This window comes from Gopherus flavomarginatus, chromosome 7 (assembly GCF_025201925.1).
Source record: "Gopherus flavomarginatus isolate rGopFla2 chromosome 7, rGopFla2.mat.asm, whole genome shotgun sequence".
Lineage (NCBI taxonomy): Eukaryota > Metazoa > Chordata > Testudines > Testudinidae > Gopherus > Gopherus flavomarginatus.
Genome location: NC_066623.1, coordinates 82,860,782 through 82,886,175, shown reverse-complemented (window position 1 = coordinate 82,886,175; position 25,394 = coordinate 82,860,782). Strand labels below are relative to the sequence as shown.

The following is a 25,394-nucleotide window of genomic DNA, read 5'->3' as shown; positions in this document are numbered from 1 at the left end:
GAAGAGAATAAAATGAGTGCAGTTTTCCTTTAAATACAAAGAGAATATTTACCTAGAAATAATAGTCACAGTTGTTAAAAAATATAAACACTTTTTCAAAGTATTTGTAACTACTGGCTTCTGACATTTTCTATGAAAGGATAAGTACCATGGTTTATAGTAACTGAACTTAAATTTTTGCTTATGATGCTTGAAAAAGATTACTGGAATTTTTTAAAACTGTTCGGGGTTCTGTGAATGTTCAATCTACGGTTTAACAAGATATTACATACCTTTAATACACATTTTGGAACAGAACATGAATTAAGATTAACCAAATCAACTCTTACTAAAGAGAGCTGACTTTTAAGGATTCAGGTAGCCTAGAACAACTCGAATACTCGAGGCTCCTTTTACTTACACCTAGTTTCTCTCCCTCTCCACTTCCTCAAATAACTATTTAGAGAAAACTGCAACTTACAACAGAAGAATTATATAGGAACACCAGAATTATCTTATCAAATCAGAAAAATACTTCATCTAGTTGAGTAGACAGCACTGACAGTGTACCAGACACTTCAACGGAAGGTGCAAGAAACCTCATAATGGAATTATCCATACAGAAAAGATTTTAATTCTATAATCCAAATAAAGGGGTATAGTATCATGGGTCTATGGTTCAGATCAGGGGCCGGCAACGTTTCAGAAGTGGTTTGCCGAGTCTTCATTTATTCACTCTAATTTAAGGTTTTGTGTGCCAATAATACATTTTAACATTTTTAGAAGGTCTCTTCCTATAAGTCTATAGTATATAACTAAACTATTGTTGTATGTAAAGTAAATAAGGTTTTTAAAATGTTTAAAAAGCTTCCTTTAAAATTAAAATGCAGAGCCCTCTGGACCGGTGGCCAGGACCCGGGCAGTGTGAGCACCACTGAAAATCAGCTCGCATGCCATAGGATACCTACCCCTGGTTCAGATCACATATTTTCTCTAAGCAAGAAGAGTCATTAACACTATAAACACTCATCTCATACAAAACTCAAAGTAAACTACTATTAGAAATCTCTGATGGAGAAAGGCCTGGGAGAGAACTACCTGTAGTAAGGAGACTGAATTGCCTCTTACCCTTATAGAAGGTGGTCCCTCCAAATCAGGGCTCAGGTCAGCAATAGGCCAGTGTAAGAAAGCTCACACTTTGGCTGCCTGCATCGTATCTGACCTGTGAATAAACAGAGGATTTCAGTTTCCAGAACAGCCAGTTCCTTAACCTTCATGCACATTAGAATTGATGATAAAATTTAATTTGAGAGTAAACTATTGATTTTTAAATCATTAGCTTAATTTTTTAAGCCTGGGAGCTAGAGTCCCTGCTAGGAAAAACAGTTGGGTTTTTAAAGCTTTGGACCTATGCTTTGTGTTATTATTTTAACATCTGCATCCTAAATGTAGCAAAGTGCCACAAAAGAATCATTTGAGGGATTTTGACCTTCATACCAAATTAAACGGCAGTAATGATCTATGCTTCACTACAATACAATGTTATTGTAATGGGAGCAATATTAGCTACAGTTGAATTTGCAGAACTGTCACCAGCCTAACAACCTAATTGAAGAAGATTTCCTAGCATGGGCTCTGCCCAGAGGTGAGTTATTTTGGAAAGTATGAATAAAATCAATTGACCTTTTTTGCACAGATAGGAGGGTAGAAAAGTAATACACACTTTTCCCATTATAAAAAATATATTTGCAACTTCTATTAAAATAAAACAAAACACACACTCAAATCCACAGCCAAATTAGCTGTGGATTGAAATTTGGCATAAAAATATGTAGACCTTATTGAAAAGGGGTATCTTCACTCGTTCTGGAGGAAATTACTCATGGTTGTAGAAAAAAAGTTGTAAGATACTATATTATTTTAGATATAATGCTCTAATGTAATTAAAATAATGCAAATACATAATATAACTAAATATAATAGTACAAGAGGCCACTGCTAAAGTTGCATATGCATCTTAATTTGGTGTTTACTGATATTTATTCATTCAACTTTAATGTTCTATGAACAGTTTATGGAATTATTTTAAAAACACAGCAATTTTAAGATGGCATGATCTAATTTAATTCTTTCCTCCTAACTTAATAGAGGTCAGATCTAACAGCATGGAACTACAGAAGGGAAATTTAATTATTACGAGAGGAATAAATAAGTGACATTGCAGAAGCTTGAGTACCAAACATTCTCTGAATGACAGTATGTATCTTTAAGGGGATCCTAAAGTCAAAATTAGGGCTGTTGATGAATCACAGTTAACTCACGCAATTAACTAAAAAAAATCAATAAAATCCCAATTGCAATTTATTAAATATTTTGGATGTTTTTCTACATTGTCAAATATATTGACTTCAATTACAACACAGAATACAAAGTATACACTGTTCACTTTATTTTTGATATTTTTATTACAAATATTTGCACTGTAAAAACAATAATAGTATTTTTCAATTCACTTCATACAAGTACTGTAGTGCAATCTCTTTATTGTGAAAGTGCAACTCGCAAATGAAGATTTTGTTACATAACTACACTCAAAAACAAAACTGTAAAACTTTAGAGCCTTCACTCAGTCCTACTTCTTGTTCAACCAACTGCTAAGACAAACAAGTTTGTTTACATTTACCGGAGATAATGCTGCTTATTTACAATGTCACCTGAAAGTGAGACCAGGCGTTCGCATGGCACTTTTGTAGCCGGCATTGCAAAGTATTTACATGCCAGATATTCTAAACATTCGTATGCCCCTTCATGCTTCGGCCACCATTCCACAGGGCATGTTTCCATGCTGATTAAAAAATAATGCATTAATGAAATGTGTGACTCAGCTCCTTGGGGGAGAAATGTATGTCTCCTGTTCTGTTTTACCAGCATTCTGCCATATATTTCATGTTACAGCAGTCTTGAATGATGACCCAGCACGTGTTGTTCATTTTAAGAACACTTTCACAGCAGATTTGACAAAATGCAGATGCAAGCAGAATCAGGATGAGCTCTACCCTGACATCTGGTGGTGAATTATGGGAAGCGTGGAAAGAATTTCAGGAAGTGTGGAATCTCAGGTATTTGCATGGGTATGCCCAGCATAGCCCAAGGCAGCCTGGGATGGTTATTTTGACTGCTCTGGGATCCCCAATTTCTTTGTTATTGGGGCAGGATAAATAAAGTGTTGCCACCTGATTATGTGAATGAGGAACTATGAGACTGCTTTATGACAGAGATGTCTCAATATAAATTAAGTGACACTTGCTAGATGAGGGACATGGGTTCCAAAGCCCAGTGAATGGAGAGAGGTTGGGGATGGGTGTGTGTACTTGGTGGTATGGGCCCGGAACACCAATTGCACATCCTTCTCTCTCCACTGTTAAAGAGTAGAGCTAATTTTAATTCCATTAGGAGTCCATCTAGAGACTGCTGAGCTGAATTCATGTTGGGCCAATGGTGCACCAGCACCAGGGCTCCCCTACTAAGAGCTGAAATCACTGAAAGAGCTGAGCTGAGATCATTGAGTGCTGTGTTAACTAGTAGGGGAGCCTGAAGACCTATTGTTAAGCAGCTGGCAGAGCGGAGCAGTTTGCAGTATGTTGGAGCAGCCCATGGAACAGTGAGCGAGTGAAGCGGTTTGCAGGGATGGTTGCAGGAGCGGCACAGCTGGTGTGGTGGAGCTGGTCGTGGTGAAGGCTGCAGCAGAACTCCACGGAGAGGCGGAGCATTTGGCCCTGGCCCATGTAAGGTGCCCCTTAACACCTTGTGTGGACTCCTCCACCCCCTTTCCACCCAGGGTGGGGGGGGTAAAACTCTGCAGATAAACTTTTGAATTCTGGGGTGGCACTGACCAGAGACTTTCGGGTTGTTGGACTTTGGGGTGATTGGGCTTAAGACCCTAAGGGGGAAAAGGACATTGCCAAACATACTTGGAGGTGGGTTTTTGCTTATGGTTTGTGTTAGAATCCTGTTTTGTGGTGTTTTTCCAATGGGATGCTGCATTGTTTCCTTCCTTTATTAAAAGGATTTTGCTACAGTCAGACTCTGTGCTTGCGAGAGGGAAAGTATTTCCTCCTAGAGGTGCCCAGGAGGGTGTGGTATGTAAGTGTCCCAGGTCACTGGGTGGAGGCTCAAGCCGGTTATGCATTGTGTTATTGAAACGGAGCCCTTGGATACTGAACCCAGCCCTTGTTGCTGCCAACTCAGAGGGGCAGAAGGGTTACACAGAGAAGGTACCACTGTGAGCTTTCTAAAGGTATGTCTATACTACGAAATTAGGTCGATTTTATAGAAGTCGATCTTTAGAAAGTGATTTTATACAGTCAATTGTCTATGTCCCAACTAAGTGCATTAAGTCAGCAGTGTGTGTCCTCAATACCATGGCTAGCATGGACTCACGGAGCGGTGCACTGTGGGTAGCTATCCCACAGTTCCTGCAGTCTCTGCTGCCCATTGGAATTCTGGGTTAAGCTCCCAATCCCCGATGGGGCAAAAAGATTGTCGTGGGTGGTTTTCAGTACGTCAGTTTCCCCTCCCTCCGTGAAAGCAACGGCATATAATTCTTTAATGCTTTATTCCCTTGGTTACCTGGGTAGATGCCATAGTATGTCAAGCATGCAGCCTGATCAGCTCACCAGTGCTGCTGTGAGCACTGTAAACACCTTGCACATTATACTGCAGTATGTACAGAACCTGGCTAGGAGACGCCAGCATGCGGACAATTGCGAGGACATGGACACAAATGTTCCCGAAAGCACAGGATGTGGCAATTGGGACATCATGGTGACAGTGGGGCAGGCTGATACAGTGGAACGCCGCTTCTGGGCCCAACAAACAAGCACAGACTGGTGGAACCACACAGTGTTGTGGGTATGAGATGATTCCCAAGGGCTGCAAAACTTTCACATGCGTAAGGCCACTCTCCTGGAACTTTGTGAGTTGCTTTCCCTTAGCCTGAAGTGCAGGAATACCAAGATGAGAGCTGCCCTGACAGTTAAGAAGCAAGCAGCAATTTCCCTGTGGAAGCTTACAATGCTTGACTGCTACCGGTCAGCTGGGAATCAATTTGGAGTGGGCAAATCTACTGTAAGGGCTGCTGTGATCCAAGTAGCCCATGCAATAACAGATCTGCTGATATCAAGGATAGAGACTCTGGGAAATGTGCAGCTCATAGTGGATGGCTTTGCAGCAATGGGATTCCCTAACTGTGGTGGGGCAATAAACAGAATGCATATCCCTATCTTGGTACTGGACCACCTTGCCAACCAGTAAATAAACTGCAAGGGGTACTTCTCAATAGTGCTGCAAGCACTAGTGGATCACAAGGAATGTTTCACCAACATCAACGTGGGATGGCTGGGACAGGCGCATGAAGCTCGCATCTTTAACAACACAGGGCTGTTTGAGCAGCTGCAAGAAGGGACTTACTTCCCTACCAGAAAATTACTGTCGGGGATGTTGAAATGCCAGTAGTTAACCTTGGGGACTCAGCCTACCCCTTGCTCCTATGGCTCATGAAGTCATACACACGCAGCCTGGACAGTAGTAAGAAGCAGTTCAACGACAGGCTGAGCAAGTGCAGAATGGGCCTTTGGACGTTTAAAAGCTCGCTGGCGGTGTTTGCTGACTAGGTTAGACCTCAGCACAACCAAATTCCCATTATTATTGCTGCTTGCTATGTGCTCCATAATATCTGTGAGAGTAAGGGGGAGACATTTATGGCCGGCTGCGAGGTTGAGGCAAATTGCCTGGTGCCCAATTGGAGCAGCCCGACACTAGGATGATTAGAAGAGCACGGCTAGGCACACTGAATCAGCTTTGAAAACCAGTTTCATGACTAGCCAGGCTACGGTGGGACAGTTGTGTGCATTTCTCCTTGATACAAACCCACCCCCTTTGTTGATTTTAATTCTCTGTAAGCCAACCACCCTCCCTCCTTCGATCACAGCTGGCAAAGGATATAAAGTCACTATTGTTTTGAAACCATGCAAGAGAGATAATAGACAAGGTAGCCAAGGTAGGGTAAGGGAGGAGGGAAGGACAAGGCCACACTGCTTGTTGTAGCCATACTACAAATCAAAACTGTTTGAATGACAGCCTTCTGTTGCTTGAGCTATCCTCTGGAGTGGCTGGGTGGCTGAAGCCTCCCCACCCCCAGCGTTCTTGGGCAGCTGAGTGAGGAGGAAATGGAACTTAGGGAGGAGGGCAAGTGGTTATACAGTGGATGCAGCAGCTGTTTGTGCTCTTGTTGCCTTTCCTGCAGCTCCACCACTCTCCCATTAGCCTCAGCAATAAATCTCAGGGAATAGAGATGGGAGAGCATAGAAACATTTGCACCTGCGGGGGCATAAAAAGGGAGAAGAAAATTTAAGATGTTACATTTCTGAGAACAAAAGGGAGACTCTTTTGCAGTGAATCAAGCAATTCACAGCAAACAGCACATGTGCTTTAGATATAAGGTCACATTTTGCATTTTATATTGAGCGCCTGCCAATATGGTGACACATCACACATGACTGGGCAACAGAATTTGGTTGCCAGGCAGCCATGGTAATCCAAAGGGTACCTGGGGTTGACTTCTGCCTTCATAACATGTGGGAATGGTTTCAAACTGCAGCACCCTCCTTTCCCATAGCAAGCAATGCCAGTTGGGTTTGCCATTTAAAGAAGGGGCTGCGATTTTCAGGTGGATGTGCAGCACACACTTCTCCCGACCCCACCATGAGGCTATTCTCTGGGATGGGCCCTTTTAGCCAAGTGCAAACAGTCCAGCATGAATGGGGTCCTTATTGTTCCCTATTTCAACCAGGCGATTATGAATATCACTCTCCTGAGGCTAATACAGAAAGATATAGACTGAATGTTGCTTGAATGTGACCAAAATCCAGGACCATTCACTGCCATGCTTTGTGCTGCAATGATTCCAGACTACTTGCTATTGGCTTGGCACAGTAAAGTGTCCTACTGTGGAGGACGAAATAAGGCAACCTTCTCCAGAAACCTTCTGCAAAGGCTTTCAGAGTACCTCCAGGAGAGCTTCATGGAGCTGTTCCTGGAGGATTCCCACTCCATCCCCAGACATGTTAACTAGGTATTTGGAGCAATCAAATCTTTGAATTGCTCTGCTCCAGCTCTGGGCAAAAACCTATTAGTCTACACTTCAGCTCTGGGCTCCACTCAAAAGCCTAGACATTAGCAGACTTTTCCATAGCTGTACTGGTTGCAAATGCATCCTAATCCTTCAGGGTAAGTCAAACATTAAAACACAATTGCTTTTAAACTCTGTACTGTAGTTACAAATGTGCACTCACCAGAGGTGCCTTCTCCTGCTTCAGGGTCCAGGATCCTGCCTTGGGAGGGTATTGACTTCAGGGTGATGAAAAGGTCCTGGCTGCTGGGGAAAACAGATTCTCCTCCTCCACAAAATCCTCCTCCCTGTTGCGTGAGACTCCCCACCAGCCTTGCAGGTGTACACAGACAGTGGTAGGGTCTCCCCCTAGAATGCCATGCAGCTGATCATAGAAGTGGAATGTATGGGGCTCTGACCCGCAGTGATTGTTTGATTCCTTTGTCTTTTGGCAGGCTTGCCTGAGCTCCTTAACTTTCATGCGGCACTGATGTGTGTCCTTGTTGTAGCCTCTGTCCACCGTGCCCTGTGTAATTTTGGCATATATATATTAGCATTTCTTCTTTTTGATCAGAGCTCAGCCTGCATAGATTCTTCTTCTCCTCATAAGCAATCAGATCCAGTGTCTCCCTTTCAGTCCATGCTGGAGCTTGTTTGCGATCCTGGGGGGACTGCATTGATCACCTGCGCTACACTAACAAACAGGAAATGAAATTCAAAGTTTCCTGGGGCTTTTCCTATGTACCTGGCTAGTGCACCGGAGTTCAAAGTGCTGTCCAGAGCGGTCACATTGGAACACTCTGGGATAGCTCCCAGAGGCCAATACCGTCCAATTGCATCTGCACTACCCCAAATTTGACCCAGAAAGGTCAATTTTAGCACTACTCCCCTCACCGGAGAGCAGTACAGAAGTCAATTTTAAGAGCCGTTTAGGTCAACCCCATTCCATCTGTTTTGTAGACGCGTTGCTTTTAAAAATTGACCTAATGTGGCTAAATTCGACCTAACCTCGTAGTGTAGACCAGGGCTAAGGACAGATTCAGCACTCAATCCAAGGTTTAAGAATCTGGATTGCCTTCCAAAATCTCAGAGGGATGAGGTGTGGAGCATGTTTTCAGAGGTCTTAAAAGAGCAACACTCCGATGCAGAAACCACCACCAAAACCCGAACCACCAAAAAAGAAAATCAATCTTCTGCTGGTGGCATCTGACTCAGATGATGAAAATGAACATGCATTGGTCCACACTGTTTTGAATCATTATCTAACAGAACCCGTCATCAGCATGGATGCATATCCTTTGGAATGGTGGCTGAAGCACGAACGGACATATGAATCTTTAGTGCATCTGACACATAAATATCTTGTGACTCTGGCTACAACAGTGCCATGCAAATATCTGTTCTCACTTTCAGGTGACATTGTAAACAAGAAGTGGGCAGCATTATCTCCTTTAAATGTAAACTAACTTGTTTGGCTGAAGTAGGACTGAGTGGACTTGTAGGCGCTAAAGTTTTATATTGTGTTATTTTTGAATGCAGTGTTTTTGTACACAATTCTACATTTGTAAGTTCAACTTTCATGATAAGATTGCACAACAGTACTTGAAATGGAGGAACTGAAACTGTTTTTTACAGTGCAAATATTTGTAATAAAAAATATCAAGTGATCCCTGTACACTGTATTATAATTGAAATCAACATATGAAAATGTAGAAAACATCCAAAAGTATTTAAATAAATGGTATTCTATTATTGTTTAAGTGCAATTAATTGCAATTTAAAAAGAAACAGAATTAATCGTGATTAAATTTTTTTAATCACTTCACAGCACTAATCAAAATGCTTCAAACAAAATATTACTTCTTTAGAAAATTCACTAGAGACCTTACTACTGTACCTCACACTGCTACTCTGAAGAGCTTCTCCCATTGCTCTTTACAATTTGGTTTTCCCTACATTAAGAATGGTAGATCCTGGAACACCTTAAAAAGATCTGATATTTGGGATCCAGATAACATTTTAAAGGAAACAGATTCTCTATTGAAAACTTGTAGGGAAGACTAATTCTTTGTTATTAAATTACACTCACGGTGAAGTACTTCATCATTCCTAGATTTCTCAACACTCCTGGTACACTCCAAGTTTTTAAATGTGCTTGTGCCACTGCTTCACTGAATTAAGACTGAACCATTAAAAAAAATGCATTCACATTAAAAGGCAAGATAACTCTGCCAGGGAATTATTAGGTCAGAACTATACCATAAATTCTGCAAAGCCAAGACAAGCTGGGACTGTCCGCAAATCCCAAGTCCTCAGGTAGAACTGGACAGATAATGGATAAAAGGAGAAGTTCAAATTATTCCATTTTCTGTGCACACATTATCCAGGAACAAGTCAGTTTTCTCAAATGTACAAATTTTAAATTATTCATTGTATATATTCTGAAATTAATCTTTGCCATAAATTTATTTGTGAGCAGCAAATTGGGACTATTTAATAATCAAAATTCAAGGTGTTTTAGTTATTGATATAGATTAATCTAAATAGGGATCAGAAACGTAACTGATAATTGTGTGTAACGTAACTTAAAAAATCCAACTTTTATTTTCTGTGAATGTTCTCAAATGTATACTACTTGTTTCTCCAACCATTTCTAACAGTAAAGTAATTCTGCAATACTTTCCACAAACATAAGAAGGACCCAGACACAGTCAAAATCAAACATTTGTGGAAAGATTTTGCAGTATTCTCCTAGCTCCACACTCAGTAGTGAAACATACCCCCAAGCAGTTTGCTGCAAAACAATATAGTACAAAATGGCACAGAAGGTAAATCTAAAGCCATATTTGCATGCACAGCAGGTAACACTGTACATTCTTGAAAGACCCTCAGAGATTCTATTTGCATTATACACAAGCAGAAGAGAATTAATGATATAAAATGTGGCTTTGGCAAACAAATCCGAACCATCCTGTTTTGTTGCTTTGTCTATAAAAACTCTTAAGATTAGCATGCAACGACAGCGCAAAAAAATCAAAGTGGGAGGCTGCACTGGGTAGAGAGAGCACTTCTCTAGGGTATATGATGAGAAAAAAAAAATCCAACGTGTCTTTATACATCACCCTATTGCTAGGATCATTATAAAAAACAATATTATCCTTCAAAGTCTTTTTTCATCTCCTTTATCACCAATTAAATTAAGAATTTTAATCCTAGATTAAGAGACGAGAACTCTGACTATTATAAATAGCTGCTTCCCTATGTCATTCACTGGCTTAATTAAAAAAAAAAAAGCTCAACTATTAGATTTTAAACAGATTAAGATTTGCAATACTCACAGTACTTACAAATCAAAGATCATCAATACGACCCCCCCAAAAGATTCAGTAGAAATTCTTCAGCAGTAGTAAAATATGCTGCTGCACATACAAGTTTTAAAAGGAATTCGTTGTAGTAATTTATATTAAGTTTTGTATAGTATTGACAGCACATAACTGTTTTTCATGAAGAAATGGGAATAACATAAGAAAAAGTGATGCTGTAGAAGGATTGTAATAGCTATGAAGAACTGGTGCCTTATCTTTAAATGTGCCATTACAATACAATTACTAAACTTGTTAGATCCATGATGTGTTACACTATTTAGATTTACAGTTTAAAAGGTCACTTGGGAAAGAATGTGAGGTATGAGGGATTTCACCATTGTGCCTAAAGATAATAAAAGGTTTGCGGAACAAACACATATATTAAGCAAATATCATTATATTAATGGTTCCCAATAGCCCTGCCGGTGAGAGATAAATTGAGGAAAAAGAATCCAACCATGCCGAAAATTGGTGCTTTATGTTCTAATTGTTCATATACAAAAATAAGGCATAGAGCCACAGACAGGACAATGAGAAATGTTTTGTTTTTTTTTTTAATTGAGCACCATTCATTGCGTGCACTAAATAAGGCAGGAGTCCCAAGTCAAAAAAATAGTTGATCATGTAATTAAAGACTGTATCATAATGTATATACACCAGGGGGCTAAATTAAGGCTGCACAGACAGCCTTAATTCTGGCATTTCATAACTTCTGAGTGCTTGACTTTGCGACCTTAAAAATGTTCTTCTATTGTGGTGTTGTGTGTGCTTCATTTCTAAGATTTTGGTTTTTTTGTTAAAAAGCAAAGTGCACACAAAAACCATCTTGTGGCATCATATTGACACCCATATAGGTCACCACCAGGGTTGGAACTTCAAGATCCATCACGAAGACCTCTGCCACTTAAGTTAAAGGGAGCAATTCATAACAGTAATAGTGTCATCCTCTATGGACCAGTATTAGCAATATCTGGAAATCCAGTGACAGTGCCCCATCCTTTTCTATCAGCAGAGGAATGATGAGACTCAGGCATCTGGATTCCATTCCAGGCTCTGGAGGAGAACATACTCTAGTGGACATAGCCTCTTCTGTCCCTTCCCCCTAAAACTTTATCCCTTCTGCCCTATCCCTGTCCACTTCTGGCTCCTCATCCCATTCCTCTCATCAGGGCCAGCTCCAGGCACCAGCTTAGCAAGCAAGTGCTTGAGGCGGCCAACGGAGAGGGGCAGCACGTCCAGCTCTTCAATGGCAAGTCCCTCACTCCTTCCCCAAGCGAAGGACCTGCTGCTGAATAATGAGGCAGCAGCGACAGTGCTGCAGATTGCAGCGCTCTTTTTTTTGCTGCTTGAGGCTGCAAAAACCCTGGAGCCAGCTCTGCCTCTCATCTGGCTCTTCAAGCTTCTCCACCCACATCCTTCTCTCCAGACACCCCTAAGTTTAAAACCCATTCTCCTTGCCCAGCCATTTCTAGTTCCCCCTACCTCCTTGTTCCTAGTCTCTTTGCTCAGCCAGTCCCAATTTCATCCTTTCCTGGCACCTTATCCAATCTGCCTGTCTCCTGTTGTCCCCCCGGCTCTCAGTCCTCCACTCCTCATCCAAGTTCAGTCTCTCTCTCCAACCAATGGCTCCTAGTCCCGTTCCCCTACCCATCACTTCCCTACACCAGCTCCCAATCCCAGTCTTCTTGCCCAGCCAGTCCTAGTCTCCTTCACTACTAATTCTCAATTTCCCCTTTCTTTCCCCCACCCCTCTCAGCTTCTAGTCCTCCCCACAACTCCCAGAGGCTTTGTCCTGATCAACTCCCATTGCCACCCCCGGTCTTGTTCTTGTCTCCTCTGCATTAGTATCAGATAGCTTCCTCCTCCAGGTAGTCTTGGTGTCAGCAGGAAGGGACAGAGAACAGGAGACTCTCTCCCTGTTCTCAGTTTAGGTGCTTGGTCCCAGCCTATGGCAACCCATAGCTGCAGCTGAATGGATTAAAAAAGTCTGCTGAGCTCCTGGCTTGAGCACACAGAGATTTTAGCTGCAGAGTTCTAGCAAGTCTCTAGGAGCACATGCAAACTGCAGTTTTTCAAATTAGGAAAAAATAACGTAATATATTAGTGGACCTATTTTTCAATTTTCTTTAATAATGATATGGACTATGGACTGACTATTGCCTCTTATTTATGCCGAGAAGAAAATGCAGAGTGGAAGCATCAGATCCCAGTCTCAGTTCCCCTACAATCTGAAGAGATCATATTCAACATATCTTGAAATAGTTCCAGCTGCGGAAGGGTTCTTAGCACAAGATATAGGGGCTCAACATTACACATTTTACCTAATTACCCCAACTCCTTATGCATCTTTACCAGCTTTGGGCTGGATCCTGCAGCTTCTTGGCAGGAAGTGGAGAGCCCAACAAGTTCAGTTGTGTAGTCACTCTCAGTGCAGAATACATGTGCAAAACTAGTGTTACAACAGCAACATTCTCTCTACAAGACAAGAGTAGAGAACAGATACTAAAAAAAAAATTTATATGATTTCAACAAACTTGGAGGGAAGGGTACTAACTACTGAATCAGCAGCAACATTTTCTACAGCAGCCGGGTTTTTCCTTGAAGGACTTCCATTCAGATGTTGATCAAGTCTTTCCCTGCTTAGCCTAAGCCCTGGTCGACACTACAGATTTATGTCAGTTTAACTACATCACCATACCCAAGTTATGCAGTTATATCGCCCTAACTCCCAGCATAGACAGTGCTATATTGACAAGAGGACTTCTCCCACAGACATAGCTACCACTTCTCAGGAAGGTGGAGTACCTATGCTGATGGGAGAGCTTCTCCTACTGGCATAAGTAGTGCCTTCAAGAAATGGTACCGCTGCCTGCTGCAGTGCTGTAAGTGTAGACAAACCCTGAGAGTTTGAACAAAATTACAGCTCAAGGATGGCTACAAGCATACGCAGAACATTCAGTCATAACCACAATAGGTAGACCTACTCTCAGTCTAGGTGGGCATCTGACTGGTCCAAAAATAATCGCCAATTGACTGGATTCTGTGACTTCCAAGGATCTCTGACTTCAGCCAGCCCCGGCTGGGAGCTGCAGGGTCAGTCCCCTGCCGCCGCCAATAGGCAGACCTCCTGCAGGTCCTGGCCATTGCACGTGGCACCCCTGCAGTTCATGGGTGGAACTTTCAGAGTTTGTAGCTGCCAACAGAGGGGGACCCTGGAGCTCCTAGCCCACCCACAGCTTCTCAGGCTCCTCATTTTATCATGGATATTTTTAGTAAAAGTCATAGACAGGTCACTGTCTTACATTAATTTTTTATTATTGCCCGTGACCTGCCCACAACTTTTACTAAAAAAATCTGTTACAAAATATTAGCCTTAATTATGGTGCATGGCTGCAAGTTTAGGCTGGAGATGAATCTGGGCAAATGCAGTGGCCAGGCTGTTCTGGCACTTGCTGACCGCAATGCCTAGAAAACGTGCAATCATTTGGTGTGGGTTCTCCCCGTGCTTCTGCTAGCAGTCTTGCTCGCACATAGCACATTATGGGCAACTTACTCTGCCACCTTGCATTCCTCCCTCTCCAGCATCCTCTTAGCTGTAGTCTGGAATTGCTGTTCCTGCTCCAGCATCTCCCTTTGAAGCTCAAAGAGCAGGTCAGACTTTTTGCCAAAGTCCCTATGCATCTCCATCAAAAGGTCCTCCTGTGTTCTCTACCTTCTGCTTCTCTGGTTCTAGACTCTGGTTCTGATAGTCAGTGACCTTTTGGGTGTGTGGCTGAACTGCACCTATGCAGACGGGCTTTAAAGCAAAGAAACAGTACATAGCTTTACTGTGCAGGGTAAAAAAGGAAGAGAATCTCCCCTTTAGCTTTGTTTGTCACATCAAGATATTAATGGAGGGGAGTGAAGGCCTTAAGTGAAACTTTTCAGGAACTCTGGAATTTAGCAGCTGCAAAGTGAAATGTCAGTTGGTACGTCTACATTCCATGCTGCGCTGAGTGGACATTACTGGATGCCAGATTCTGCGGGGGAAAGGAGATCATGGTTTCCTATGCCCAGCAAGAAACACTGAGGCAGTGTTACCTAAAACCTACCCTCTGGATGCCAGGGATAGTGAAGGTAATGGTTGTTCCCATACCCCAAAGGGAAGCTACAGATGGCATCTCTTAAAGGCCACCCTACATCACATCACATCCCCTTGTATAGATTACCTTTGTAGAACCAATAACAGGTCCCTTATTTCATATCCCCTCTAACCATAACAATGGTCAATCAAGTCCTCACCTGGCTGAAGTAATGCTGTTTCAGCATCTCCTCCCAGAGTCTTAATCAAGGATGGAGTGACTGCAGCCCCTAGCATTGGTTCTGCCTCACCCAAGAACTCTGTGACCAGCAACAGGCCCAGCTCTGGGTCCTACTCAGGATCCTCCATGGTCAGTCACTCATGAACTTCCCAAGAGGCTTTGAGTTGCCCAGGTATAGAGCTGCATGCTGGAAATCACCCAGTCAAACTGTAGTAGAGTAAGCTTGCCAGGGTTTCACTTAGGTCATTTCCCAGCAGTAGAGTGTCTTCAGTGATTTAATAGCTGAGCTAGAACAAATGCTACAGGTGCAGAGGGCCACACAGAAGACAGGGTCCAAGTATCAAACTGAGTATTAATACAGGGTGGAAATAGTGTCCAATCAAGATGCAAGGGGAGGATAGACAACAATTAACCTGGGTGGAAGTTTCAGGAAGGCATGGGGGGACTGCCTGATACTTGAATGGACTGGACTGTAAGTAGAGTCCTGACTGTATTACTATGCAGACTTCAGCTGCACTCAAGCTACAACCCATCCACCCTAACGGGCCACCAGCACCTACCTCAAGCTTAATGCACCACTTGATTTTAGCTAGAGAAGTTTGTGTGCAGACCTGAATCAGGTAAGGGACAACATTGAAAGTATTCCTCAAAACAACAATGCAGTGAAGACAAGCCCCTTGTTTTGTTTTAAATTAGAACTCAGCAATATTAATGTACGTCAACTAGGTATCTACATACAATTGAAATGTAATGTGTACTGATGTCAATAAACTAATCAGCTGAGTATTTATACACTGTGAGCTCCTTCAGGGTATAGTCCAGGGCAATTCTGTTCAGTACCTGAGATTGGGGTTCTACAGAATACACAATAGCAATAGTACTACATCAGTAGTAAATATCAGCTTAAGACTGGATTTCAGTTACTCCCTTTAAACTCTATTGCCCAGGTTGGCCAGAACAAAAAAAAACAAAACAAAAAAAAAAAAAAAAACACACAAACTTATTTCTAAGCGCCACCACCTCCAAACACACATACCACAACAGAAAAAGACCAGTTAGTAGGAGCTATTCAGCATGCACTTTGGACTTAATTCCACTCTCACTTTAATTCCACTCTCACTCTAGTTTTGCATTTCATCTTTAACTTTGTCCTTTAGACATATTTTTCATTTTAGGAAGACTGATTTTAACAGACTGAATGTTCTTCATGGCAGGGCATTTGTATGAAAGAGCTGTTCACACAACTCTGGGATCAATATGGCCTGCAAACTTTGTTTTGGACAAGCAACTTTAGGCAGGATGCCAGAGTAATTTACAGCAATTAAACAAAAGAGGTGAAGGATTCTCTTGGGAAGGACTGCAGTTGCAGAGCAGCAAGTCTGCAGATAACAGGACGCTGGGGGCAGTGTTTGGCTGGAAAGAAAGGTACTCTGTTGATCTACTGCAGGAAGACCCTTTCTTTCCTTGGATTTTTTAATGAGTGAATCTTTTGCTGCTTTGTAACTAGTTTAGTTACCCTGCTCTTGATGTAATCTTCAATAATACCTACAGGAAAAAGTGGCTAAGAATGATTTCATCAGATCCTTAGAACCTAAGGCAATCCTAAAAACTGCCTTCTTGCAGCCGGTTACAGGTTTCTTCCCTGCAAAACTCCCCTCGACAAAGAAGTTATAATTCAGAAGCACAATATAGATTTATTTACAATTCTTGTAAAGCATATTTAACATGCTTTCCTCAGTTTTCTTCCCCCCACACAAACTATGGAAGTAAGATTGGCACAACTGACCAGAAATTACAGCAAGTGAAAGTTAATGCAAATAGTGTGAAGAAAACCTCTTTGCACTAAGTTTTATTTAGAAAGTATCCTGGTAAACAGCTACAGGATTTTCTTTTTTGTTTTGTTTGCTTAAAGGTTTTAACATAATGGCTGATCAACTGTAGAACAGAAACAGAACTACGCCAGAACATAATTTTAGAAAATCTGCTAGTGACCGAGGGAAAAAGAAGAATGTAGGTTTTATGGAAAGTTTGTTTTAATATATTCACTGTGTAGATAATTATTCATACAGATATTGCCATCTGTCCATATGAAATCTAGTATAGGAAACTATGAACAATCATTACATGATTAGGACTCTGGGAGGGCAAGAATTTTGAGATGAGCCAGAAAGGAAGAAAATAATTCAGAACCAGCTAATACTGTTTTTCCTCCATTCTACATTCTCACCAATACTCTTGGTCTTGGACATGAGCCAGGGAACACAGGTATGAAGGAAGAAGCTTGACATACCTAAAAAAGTATAGACACAGTCAAACATCTTGCCATCACTTTTACATTCTACAAAAGTGTGTGTTGCATGGTAATTATACTGTCATCCCCTGGGATGCAGATCTGGTAAAACCACTTCTGGCAAAATTCAAAGCTGGATGCATTCTAGAGGACGGGGAGGAGGGATAAGCTCAATGGTTTGAGCATTAGCCTGCTAAACCCAGGGTTTTGAGTTCAGTCCTGGAGGGGGCCCCATTTAGGGATCAAGGCAAAAATCTGTCTGGGGATTGGTCCTGCTTTGAGCAGGGGGTTGGACTAGATGACGTCCTGAGGTCCCTCCCAACCCCAATATTCTATGACATGGGTAATAGCAAACTGAAAGATATCAGGAAGAATTATTAGCCAGTTTTTCTGTAACTACTTTATATTCTTCTGCTATAAGAAGGTTTTAAGTAACATGTATCCCTTTGGTTAATTCTACCAAAAAAAAAAAAAAAAAAAAGTGTTTTACCACTGTACTATATATATCCATGTTTAAATAAACTACATAGAACACAGGTCCCAGTTCTGTACTGCAGGTTCCCGGTAATGTTTATTATGCTTCCAGTTCATTAATATTGTCATTTGACCACATTATGAATTTCCTTTTGTTATCTGCTCATTTCTATTTTAAACGATTTATAAAGACACAGTATGTTTCAGCCAGGTTGGTGTGAACACATAACATTTGGAGTTTGTGAATAATGGAGAACTTCAGTTGCAAAGGCATGGATGCATTCACACTTTCTCTAAAAGTCGTGAACATATACATTATGATGATGACTGTCTTGAACTATTTATATTTTAAATAATCACCAATTTGAGGAACAAGTGAGCAATGGACATTTACTATAGTAAAAGATAAGATAGAAAAACAGGATGTCCTCTCACAAGTAAAGAAGATGGAAAATAAGATTAAAAACTGAGGGAAATCAGATGACAGTAATTTTCTGCTACCAGTGACTTTTCTGATTGCTTGCACTTCAGATCTTTAAAGACAACATGCAAAATTTTGCCTCACAATATTATTTAAGCCAGTAGGACTGCACATGTTATGACTGAAAAAAATAAGCACAGTATCTCTCTTGGTAGCTCAAATTTCCAATCATGAAAAGCTCTTCTCTACACTACTGTTGCTATACATGAACTTACTAGTTTGTCAATCTCTTCAGCCTCACAATACAGTTATTCTAGTTAAAAGATTTGCAGGTAAACTGGCTGCTCTTAGGAAGAACCTAGATCAGCATTCCCCCAAACTTTTAAAAGCTAAACCCCCTTCCCTTCAAAATAAAGGGATTCAGACACACCCAGGTGTGTTTGATGAGCAGTGAAATGGTTAACAGTGTTAACATTTAAATTATTTACTGAGTTAGCATCCACTGAAATCAATGGGGTACTTCATACTTCAGAGCCATTGTTTCAGACTTCCTTCACACTCAGGCAGACATTGCTTCATCAGATACTTGTTCTGTGTGTTATACACAGGTCAAGTATCAGAGGGGTAGCCATGTTAGTCTGGATCTGTAAAAGCAGCAAAGAGTCCTGTGGCACCTTATAGACTAACAGACGTATTGGAGCATGACCTTTTGTGGGTGAATACCCACTTCGTCAGATGCATGGTCAAGTTTTTCTTTACAACCATAACAAGTAGAGACTTGGTTTCTTTAAAAGGGTAAGAGGCTTGAAATCTGTGGCTCTAAAAAACAGATCTGCCAGTGCCATTCTGGCTAGTTATTTGTGCCTCCCCAGGGGAAAATATACCCACACTTCAGGATATACTGCTTTTGACTGTTAGTAAGGAAGATTTAATTAAAAAGCAGCAAGACAGATTCTCTTCTGAAGTCATGTTCCAAAAAGGGGAGCATCAAACAAGACAGTTCTGGGTTCCAGATTCTGAGGGCTGGTCTGTACTGTCCCAACACCAGTGTAAATTATTGCAGCCCAGGGCAGCTCTATATTCCCTAAAAGAATAAATGCTAGTGGAGAAACACTACAGAGAAAACACTTGATTCTCCTAGTACCTATGCCAGGCAGGTGCAGCAAGTTGTATGGGCCCGTGGTGCCTGGCTCCAGCAAATTCACAGCCCGCGTGGCCTGGCTCCACCAGTGTTCAGGGCCCAATCTCTCCCCCGGCCCCACCTGCTGCCCCTGCACACCGTCCCCACAGCATCCCCCAGCCCTGCCTGCCCTCTCCCCACCAAGCATCCCTGCTTGCCCTGGGCAGCAGGTGACTGTCCCCTTCAGCTCTGTGCTGTGCTTCCTCACCGGCCGCAGCCGGCTACAAGGGAGCGGTACTGAGGGCAGCCTGAGGTGGCTGTTGCGCCTGCAGAGGGAGGAGGAGAGGAGGCACATGGCAGCACCCCCCCCCTCCCCCAGCAGGCAACTGAGTCAACTCCAAGGGCGAGGTGGGTTTATCTTGACCTCCTGAGCAGCAGCCGGGGGTGGGGCTTGGGTGAGTGTCAGGTAGGACCCCCCTCTCCCTCCAAAGCTCGCTGCTGCTTGCAGAGAGAGGGCTGGGTGAGTCCCCCTCTCTGGCCCCCAGCCCCAGGGCAGCCTGCCTGCTGCACCCCAAACTCCTCATCCCTGGCCCAGCCCCACGCCTGCACCGCACCCTCTGTCCCAGCCTAGAGCCCACACCCAGCACCTCAAACCTCCTCCCACACCCCAAACCCATCCCAGCCCAGAGCTCGCACCCAAACTCACTCTGAGCCTGCACCTCTCCTGCACCCAAACTCCCTCCCACACCCCAACCCCCTGCCGCAGCCCAGAGACTACACCCAGCACCCAAACTCCATCTCAGAGCCTGCACCCCTCCCACACCCAAACTCCCTCCCAGAGCTTTAGGTGGGAGTAGGGGAGGACTTGGACCCATTCTGGGCACTACCAAAAATTATACAAACCTGCCGCCCCTGATGCCAGGGTTGGGAGGGGCCTTTGATGACTTTAGAGCAGCTGAGAGATCAAACCACTCCATCCTCCCTGGCCAGGGTATTATCCATCAGCCAACTATAACCAGATTTCAGCCCCTTTGTACAGCCTGAGGCACACAACATGGCCAGATAAGAGTAAAAAATTTGGTCTAATGTCTATCTGGTTTACACATTAAACAAGAGTAAAGTGTTTAGATTTGCATCCTCACTTTTAACCAACCTTTGGAGGCCCAAACTTGCTACATGAGTGAGATGTTAATCAATTCTTTTTTTAAAAAAAAAGAAAAAAATTGAAGGTGGTACAAGAACCAATGAAGCTGGGAACCACTGAACTAGGCAATAGCTTTCCCTCTTTACAATAAAATTCCCTTTCTGTCCTGCACTGTTATGTAGTATTGCTATGTGTTGTTTAGAGTCTTCCAATCGCCATCCCAGACATAACTACATTTCAATAATGGGTTAAATGAACCCTCTATATAAAGTCTGGTGAGCCCTTTTGGATCTTTAGAAGGAAGAGCTATATATTGTGGGAATATCACCACATAACAAGAAGTAAAGCCAACATATTGACAGCCTCCTGCCAATTCTACACATGTATCAAGTGGCAGAAGGCACATATAACATAGCAAAATAAATTCACACTCAAAGGCTATCTCATTAACCCTCTCAAAACATAGCCATAAAACAGTCTTTTAGAGGCATCAGCCCAAAGTCACAATGGCTACTAGTTTTCCTTCTCCCCCCTCCCACCCCCCAATAGATATAATAGGAAACTAAAAGGAAAAATAATTGTTCCAGGGATCCCAATGAGAAGTTCTATCACATTCTGACTCATGTTTTCTGTATATTTCAAAATTGTGTCTCTGCAAAAAGTGGTTTCAAAAGCCAAGTTTTCCCATCCCAAGCCCAGTGAGGGGTGAGTGGAGGTAAAATGGTGAGATTTGATGGTGGTTAGATTGAGTCATATTAGGGTAGAGGAGGCAACTAGTTTGGAGGATTCTAGCTAGGAAGCCTGTACAAGTGTCTCATTTAATTTTTAAATGTATTTTATAGCATGTACTTTAACTAAATAAAATGGGAAGGGTTATCCTTAAACTATTTAAATGCAAATGTTATTGACAATATTGCAAAATAAACAACAGCTTCATTACAGAAGTCAATACTATCCCCTCCACTCCGAATACCCCCTATAAAGGTCTAGTGTGACCGTTATTGACATAATCTGTAACTAGAATAGATGACTGTTGTGACCACTGTTATATATTTGCAGCAAATATTGTAAAATAGGTTGTCATGCAAGGGGTCTCTGGAGAGGTTATGGTTTGTTGGTTATGATTATGCTGTCTATATGGATGTACCATTTTTTGTTGTTGAACTTATGAATATTGGTTCTATACTGTCTGTATTTCAAACTTATGCTATGCTTCTGGGTGACACCCTAGACAAGTTGGTGTCAGCTCTGCCTAGCCTGCTTGATGGCCCATTAAGAACCATAAGCTATACAGCAGACCCTTTGAGAGAAGGCTGACACACCTTGTGACTCAACAAGGGGCATGCCTATGGATAGAACTCTGAGGTTTTTCCATGCCATGTGATTGACAGCTTCTCTTTGGGATAAAGAAAGCAGAGTCCACATGGCAAGAGACTAAAGCTGCTGCAGCTCCTCCATCTTGTCTTCAATCCTGCTTCTTACCTCTGGAGGGACTTTGCTACAAACGGAAGCTCTACACAAAGGACTGATCACCCATACCAGCTGGGGATGTACTCCAGAGACTGAACCTGAAGTTTATTCCATCATTGCTATTAGCCTGAACCAAGAACTTTGCCATTACTGTAAGTAATTGATTCCATTTAACCAGTTCTAGCTCTCATCTATATTTTTTTCCTTTTATGAATAAAACTTTAGACTTTAGACTCTAAAGGATTGGCAACAGCATGATTTGTGGGCAAGATCTGATTTGTATATTGACGTGGGTCTGGGGCTTGGTCTTTTGGGATCAGGAGACCCTTTTTTCTTTTACTGGGGCATTGGTTTTCATAATCATTTGTCCCTATAACAAATGGCACTGGTGGTGATACTGGGAAACTCAAGTGTCTAAGGGAATTGCTTGTGTGACTTGTGATTAGCCAGTGGGGTAAAATCAAAGTCCTCTCTGCCTGTCTGGTTTGGTTTGCTTTAGAGGTGGAAAACCCGCAGCCTTGGGCTGTAACCGCCCTGCTTTAAGCAATTTGTCCTGAACTGGCACTCTCAATTGGGCCTCACCAAAACCAGCATTGTTACACCCCTCCACTCCAAACACCCCCATAAAGGTCTACAGAAAGGCAATTCAAATGACTAGAGATCTGAAAATACTTTAGTACAAAGAGATGAAAAAGATAGTTTAGAGTTACTAGGTTTAAGAATGAGGAAAGAGGTGACATAGTAATTGAATAATAGTACAGAGAAGATTAGACAAGTGCTCTATTTACTCCCTCTCAAAACAGAAAAAGCAATAGACACTCACTGAAATGAAAATGCAAATATGAAGCAAATAAAAGGAATTTCCTCCCCATATGCCTGAAGACATTCCTAGACTGAGCTCATAGTTAGTCTGTGGATTTCAATATGAGACTCCATATCACAAAGTATTCTTAAGACAAAGAGCATTTTTTACCAGAAGATCTTGAGTTATTATTACCCTAATATTACAGATGGGGGAAGTGTATGCACAGACAATTTATGTAATATAGATTCATAGCATACATTTATACTGCCTACACTACATACGGAGGTACACACACACAATGACATGCATGTGCACACAGGCAGGGTGAAGCATCTGTTGCATATACAAGATACAGTTCTTCCCAACAACAAAATACAGATCCCTTTCAAATGGTTTGCTTTTAGGGCAGATGTGTCAAAAATGAACCATCTTGCTGCCCATATAAAAAATTACATTTAGTCTAAACGGTTATTGAATCCTGTCATTTTCTTCTCAATGGAATGGATGTCTGTAGAGTTTTAAAATATATAACATGAATACAATGGTGGCAGAAAGCCACTGGTAATATGACAGGTGCAGCTAGCCATCTGAACAGCAGCTTGGAACTTGTTACACACATTAGTCTACATACCAGCATCTCTCTCTGGTTTCTGATAATCCCTGTAAACATAACATAAGACTGGCCGTACTGGGTCAGACCAAAGGTCCATCTAGCCCAGTATCCTGTCTGCCAACAGTGGCCATTGCCAGGTACTCCAGAGGGAGTGAACCTAACAGGTAATGATCAAGTGATCTCTCGCCTGCCATCCATCTCCACCCTCTGACAAACAGACAGAGTCTAGGGACACCATTCCTTACCCATCCTGGCTAATAGCCGTTAATGGACTTAACCTCCATGAATTTATCCAGTTCTCTTTTAAACCCTTTTATAATCCTAGCCTTCACAACCTCCTCAGGTAAGAAGATCCACAGGTTGAGTGTGTGCTGTGTGAAGAACTTCCTTCTATTTGTTTTAAACCTGCTGCCCGTTAATTTCATTTGGTGGCCTCTAGTTCTTATATTAAGGGAACAAGTAAATAACTTTTCCTTACTTTTGCCACATCACTCATGATTTTATATACTTCTATCCTATCCCTCCTTCATCTCCTCTTTTCCAAGCTGAAAAGTCCTAGCCTCTTTAATCCCTCCTCATATGGGAACAGTTCTAAACCCCAAAATCATTTTAATTGCCCTTCTCTGAACCTTTTATGTCAGAGATGACTTTACACACTACATGATCATCAATACTGCAATGCTGAAGAGAGTTGGTTAAGGTGAGTGATAGAGTTGATGAGAGACCTAGGACAGTGTGTTAGGAGGCCTGATGAAGAACCAGTGAGCCCAGCCATCAACATATACTAGTCTTAACAGTCAATACACAGAGAGAGGAAGTGAGAGAGCGGGAGCGCATGGTGTGGCATTATACACCTGCATTAACCCATGACATGCACATGACACTGGTGCTGATACTTCAGCTTAGCGGCTGGCGTTTTCGATCTTACCAATGAAATCTGGCTACAAGGTCCAGTGCCCCTGCGACACTGCCGGTCTCACAGCCCCGGGATGTCTAACCTGCCACGCGGCCGAGGCTGCTCCACACCCCACTCCTGGAAGCTGCCCAAGCCCCGCGGCCAGCTGGAGCGCGCACAGCTGCGGGCAGCTGGCTGGTGCCGGCCCGCGCCGCCTGACACGCGGGGATAGCTGCGCGGACGCCCGGCCGGGGAATGCCCGCACCTCTGTGCCGCGCACAGACGGCAAAGGCAAGAGGGGCCGCGACGGCAGCGCCCCTGCACGACGGGCAGAGGGGAGCCGAGCCGGGCCGGACCCACCAGAGCTTCGGGGAGCTTGGCACGTCCCTCCCCGCCGGCTCGGTCCAGGTGCCCGCCCCGTACAGCACCCCCGGCCCCGACCCAGCGCCGGGGGGCGGCACGCTGCCGGCCTACCTGAGCGTAGTAGCGTCTCCTGAGCCAGGCCCCCGGGAAGAGCCTCCTCGCCATGGCAATGGCACATCCCCGCAGCGGGCTGCGCTCAGAGGCGGAGCGGAGGCAGCGCTTCCCCGCCCGGCCGCCCAGCCCCCTCCGCTCGCACCGCGGCGCCGGGAGAACGGGCTGGGGGCGGGGGGCCGCTGCGGCCCGCAGCGCAGGAGAAGCAGGTAGCGGCTCCGGCCTCGCTGCCCTTCGGCGCTGACGGCGGCAGCTACTGGCAGGGCAGCGCGGAGTCTTAAAGGGCGGCCGGCCAGTGTCTCTGCCGACGCAGACCGCCCGCGCCGCCTCCTCGGCTTAAAGGGGAAGTTGGCCGCCCCAACGCTAAGGGGCCGGGCTTGCTCCCCACCCCCCAGCCTAGTGCCGAGCACCCTCCCAGTACGTGGGGCAGCGACTGCAATAGTGGGTAGGACACCCCCTCAGTCACGAGCCCAGATCCACGCCCCCCTCCCCCGCAGGCCCTGGGCCAATGCCGTGGAGCTAGGGTGCCCTTCTCCGTAGTTCTAGGCCTTTGGGGGGGAGTAGCACCCAGATCTGGAGTTAAGCTGCTGGGCACTGGGCACTGTCCCAGTGTGGTTAATTTTCCCCTAATCTCTCCTTTCCCTTCTCTCCACCCATGTGGTCAGACAGCAGCAGCAGGTCTAGTCCCATCTAGTGCTGGTCAAATAAGGGAGGAAGTTATTACTAATGTGTCAGATTGGTTAAAGATATTCACAAAATAATATCCCAGTAGTACAGAGGCATTTGAATAATGAAAATCTTTATTGAATAGTTGATGAGGAAGAACTGAAATACATTATTCATGCTGATTATTCCAACAACTCTATTCCTATCTG

At 43.4% G+C, this 25,394-nt stretch overlaps 1 protein-coding gene across 2 annotated transcripts in view; it reads right to left on the bottom strand.

The window, feature by feature from the left end:
• DIPK1A (divergent protein kinase domain 1A) overlaps positions 1-24,638 on the bottom strand; it is a 38,159-nt gene extending 13,521 nt beyond the window's left edge. Inside the window, exons 1-2 of one of the 2 annotated variants that reach the window (XM_050963614.1) lie at positions 24,520-24,594; positions 1,108-1,201 (exon numbers count right to left, since the gene is read on the bottom strand). Coding sequence is in view for 1 of the 2 variants with exons in the window: in XM_050963613.1 (XP_050819570.1) it covers positions 24,520-24,573 (54 nt within the window). In the remaining variant the exon portion in view is untranslated. Of the gene's footprint in view, positions 1-1,107; positions 1,202-24,519 lie in introns of both variants that reach the window. The other variant, XM_050963613.1, reaches the window with a different exon arrangement.
• Positions 24,639-25,394: the final 756 nt, after the last annotated feature.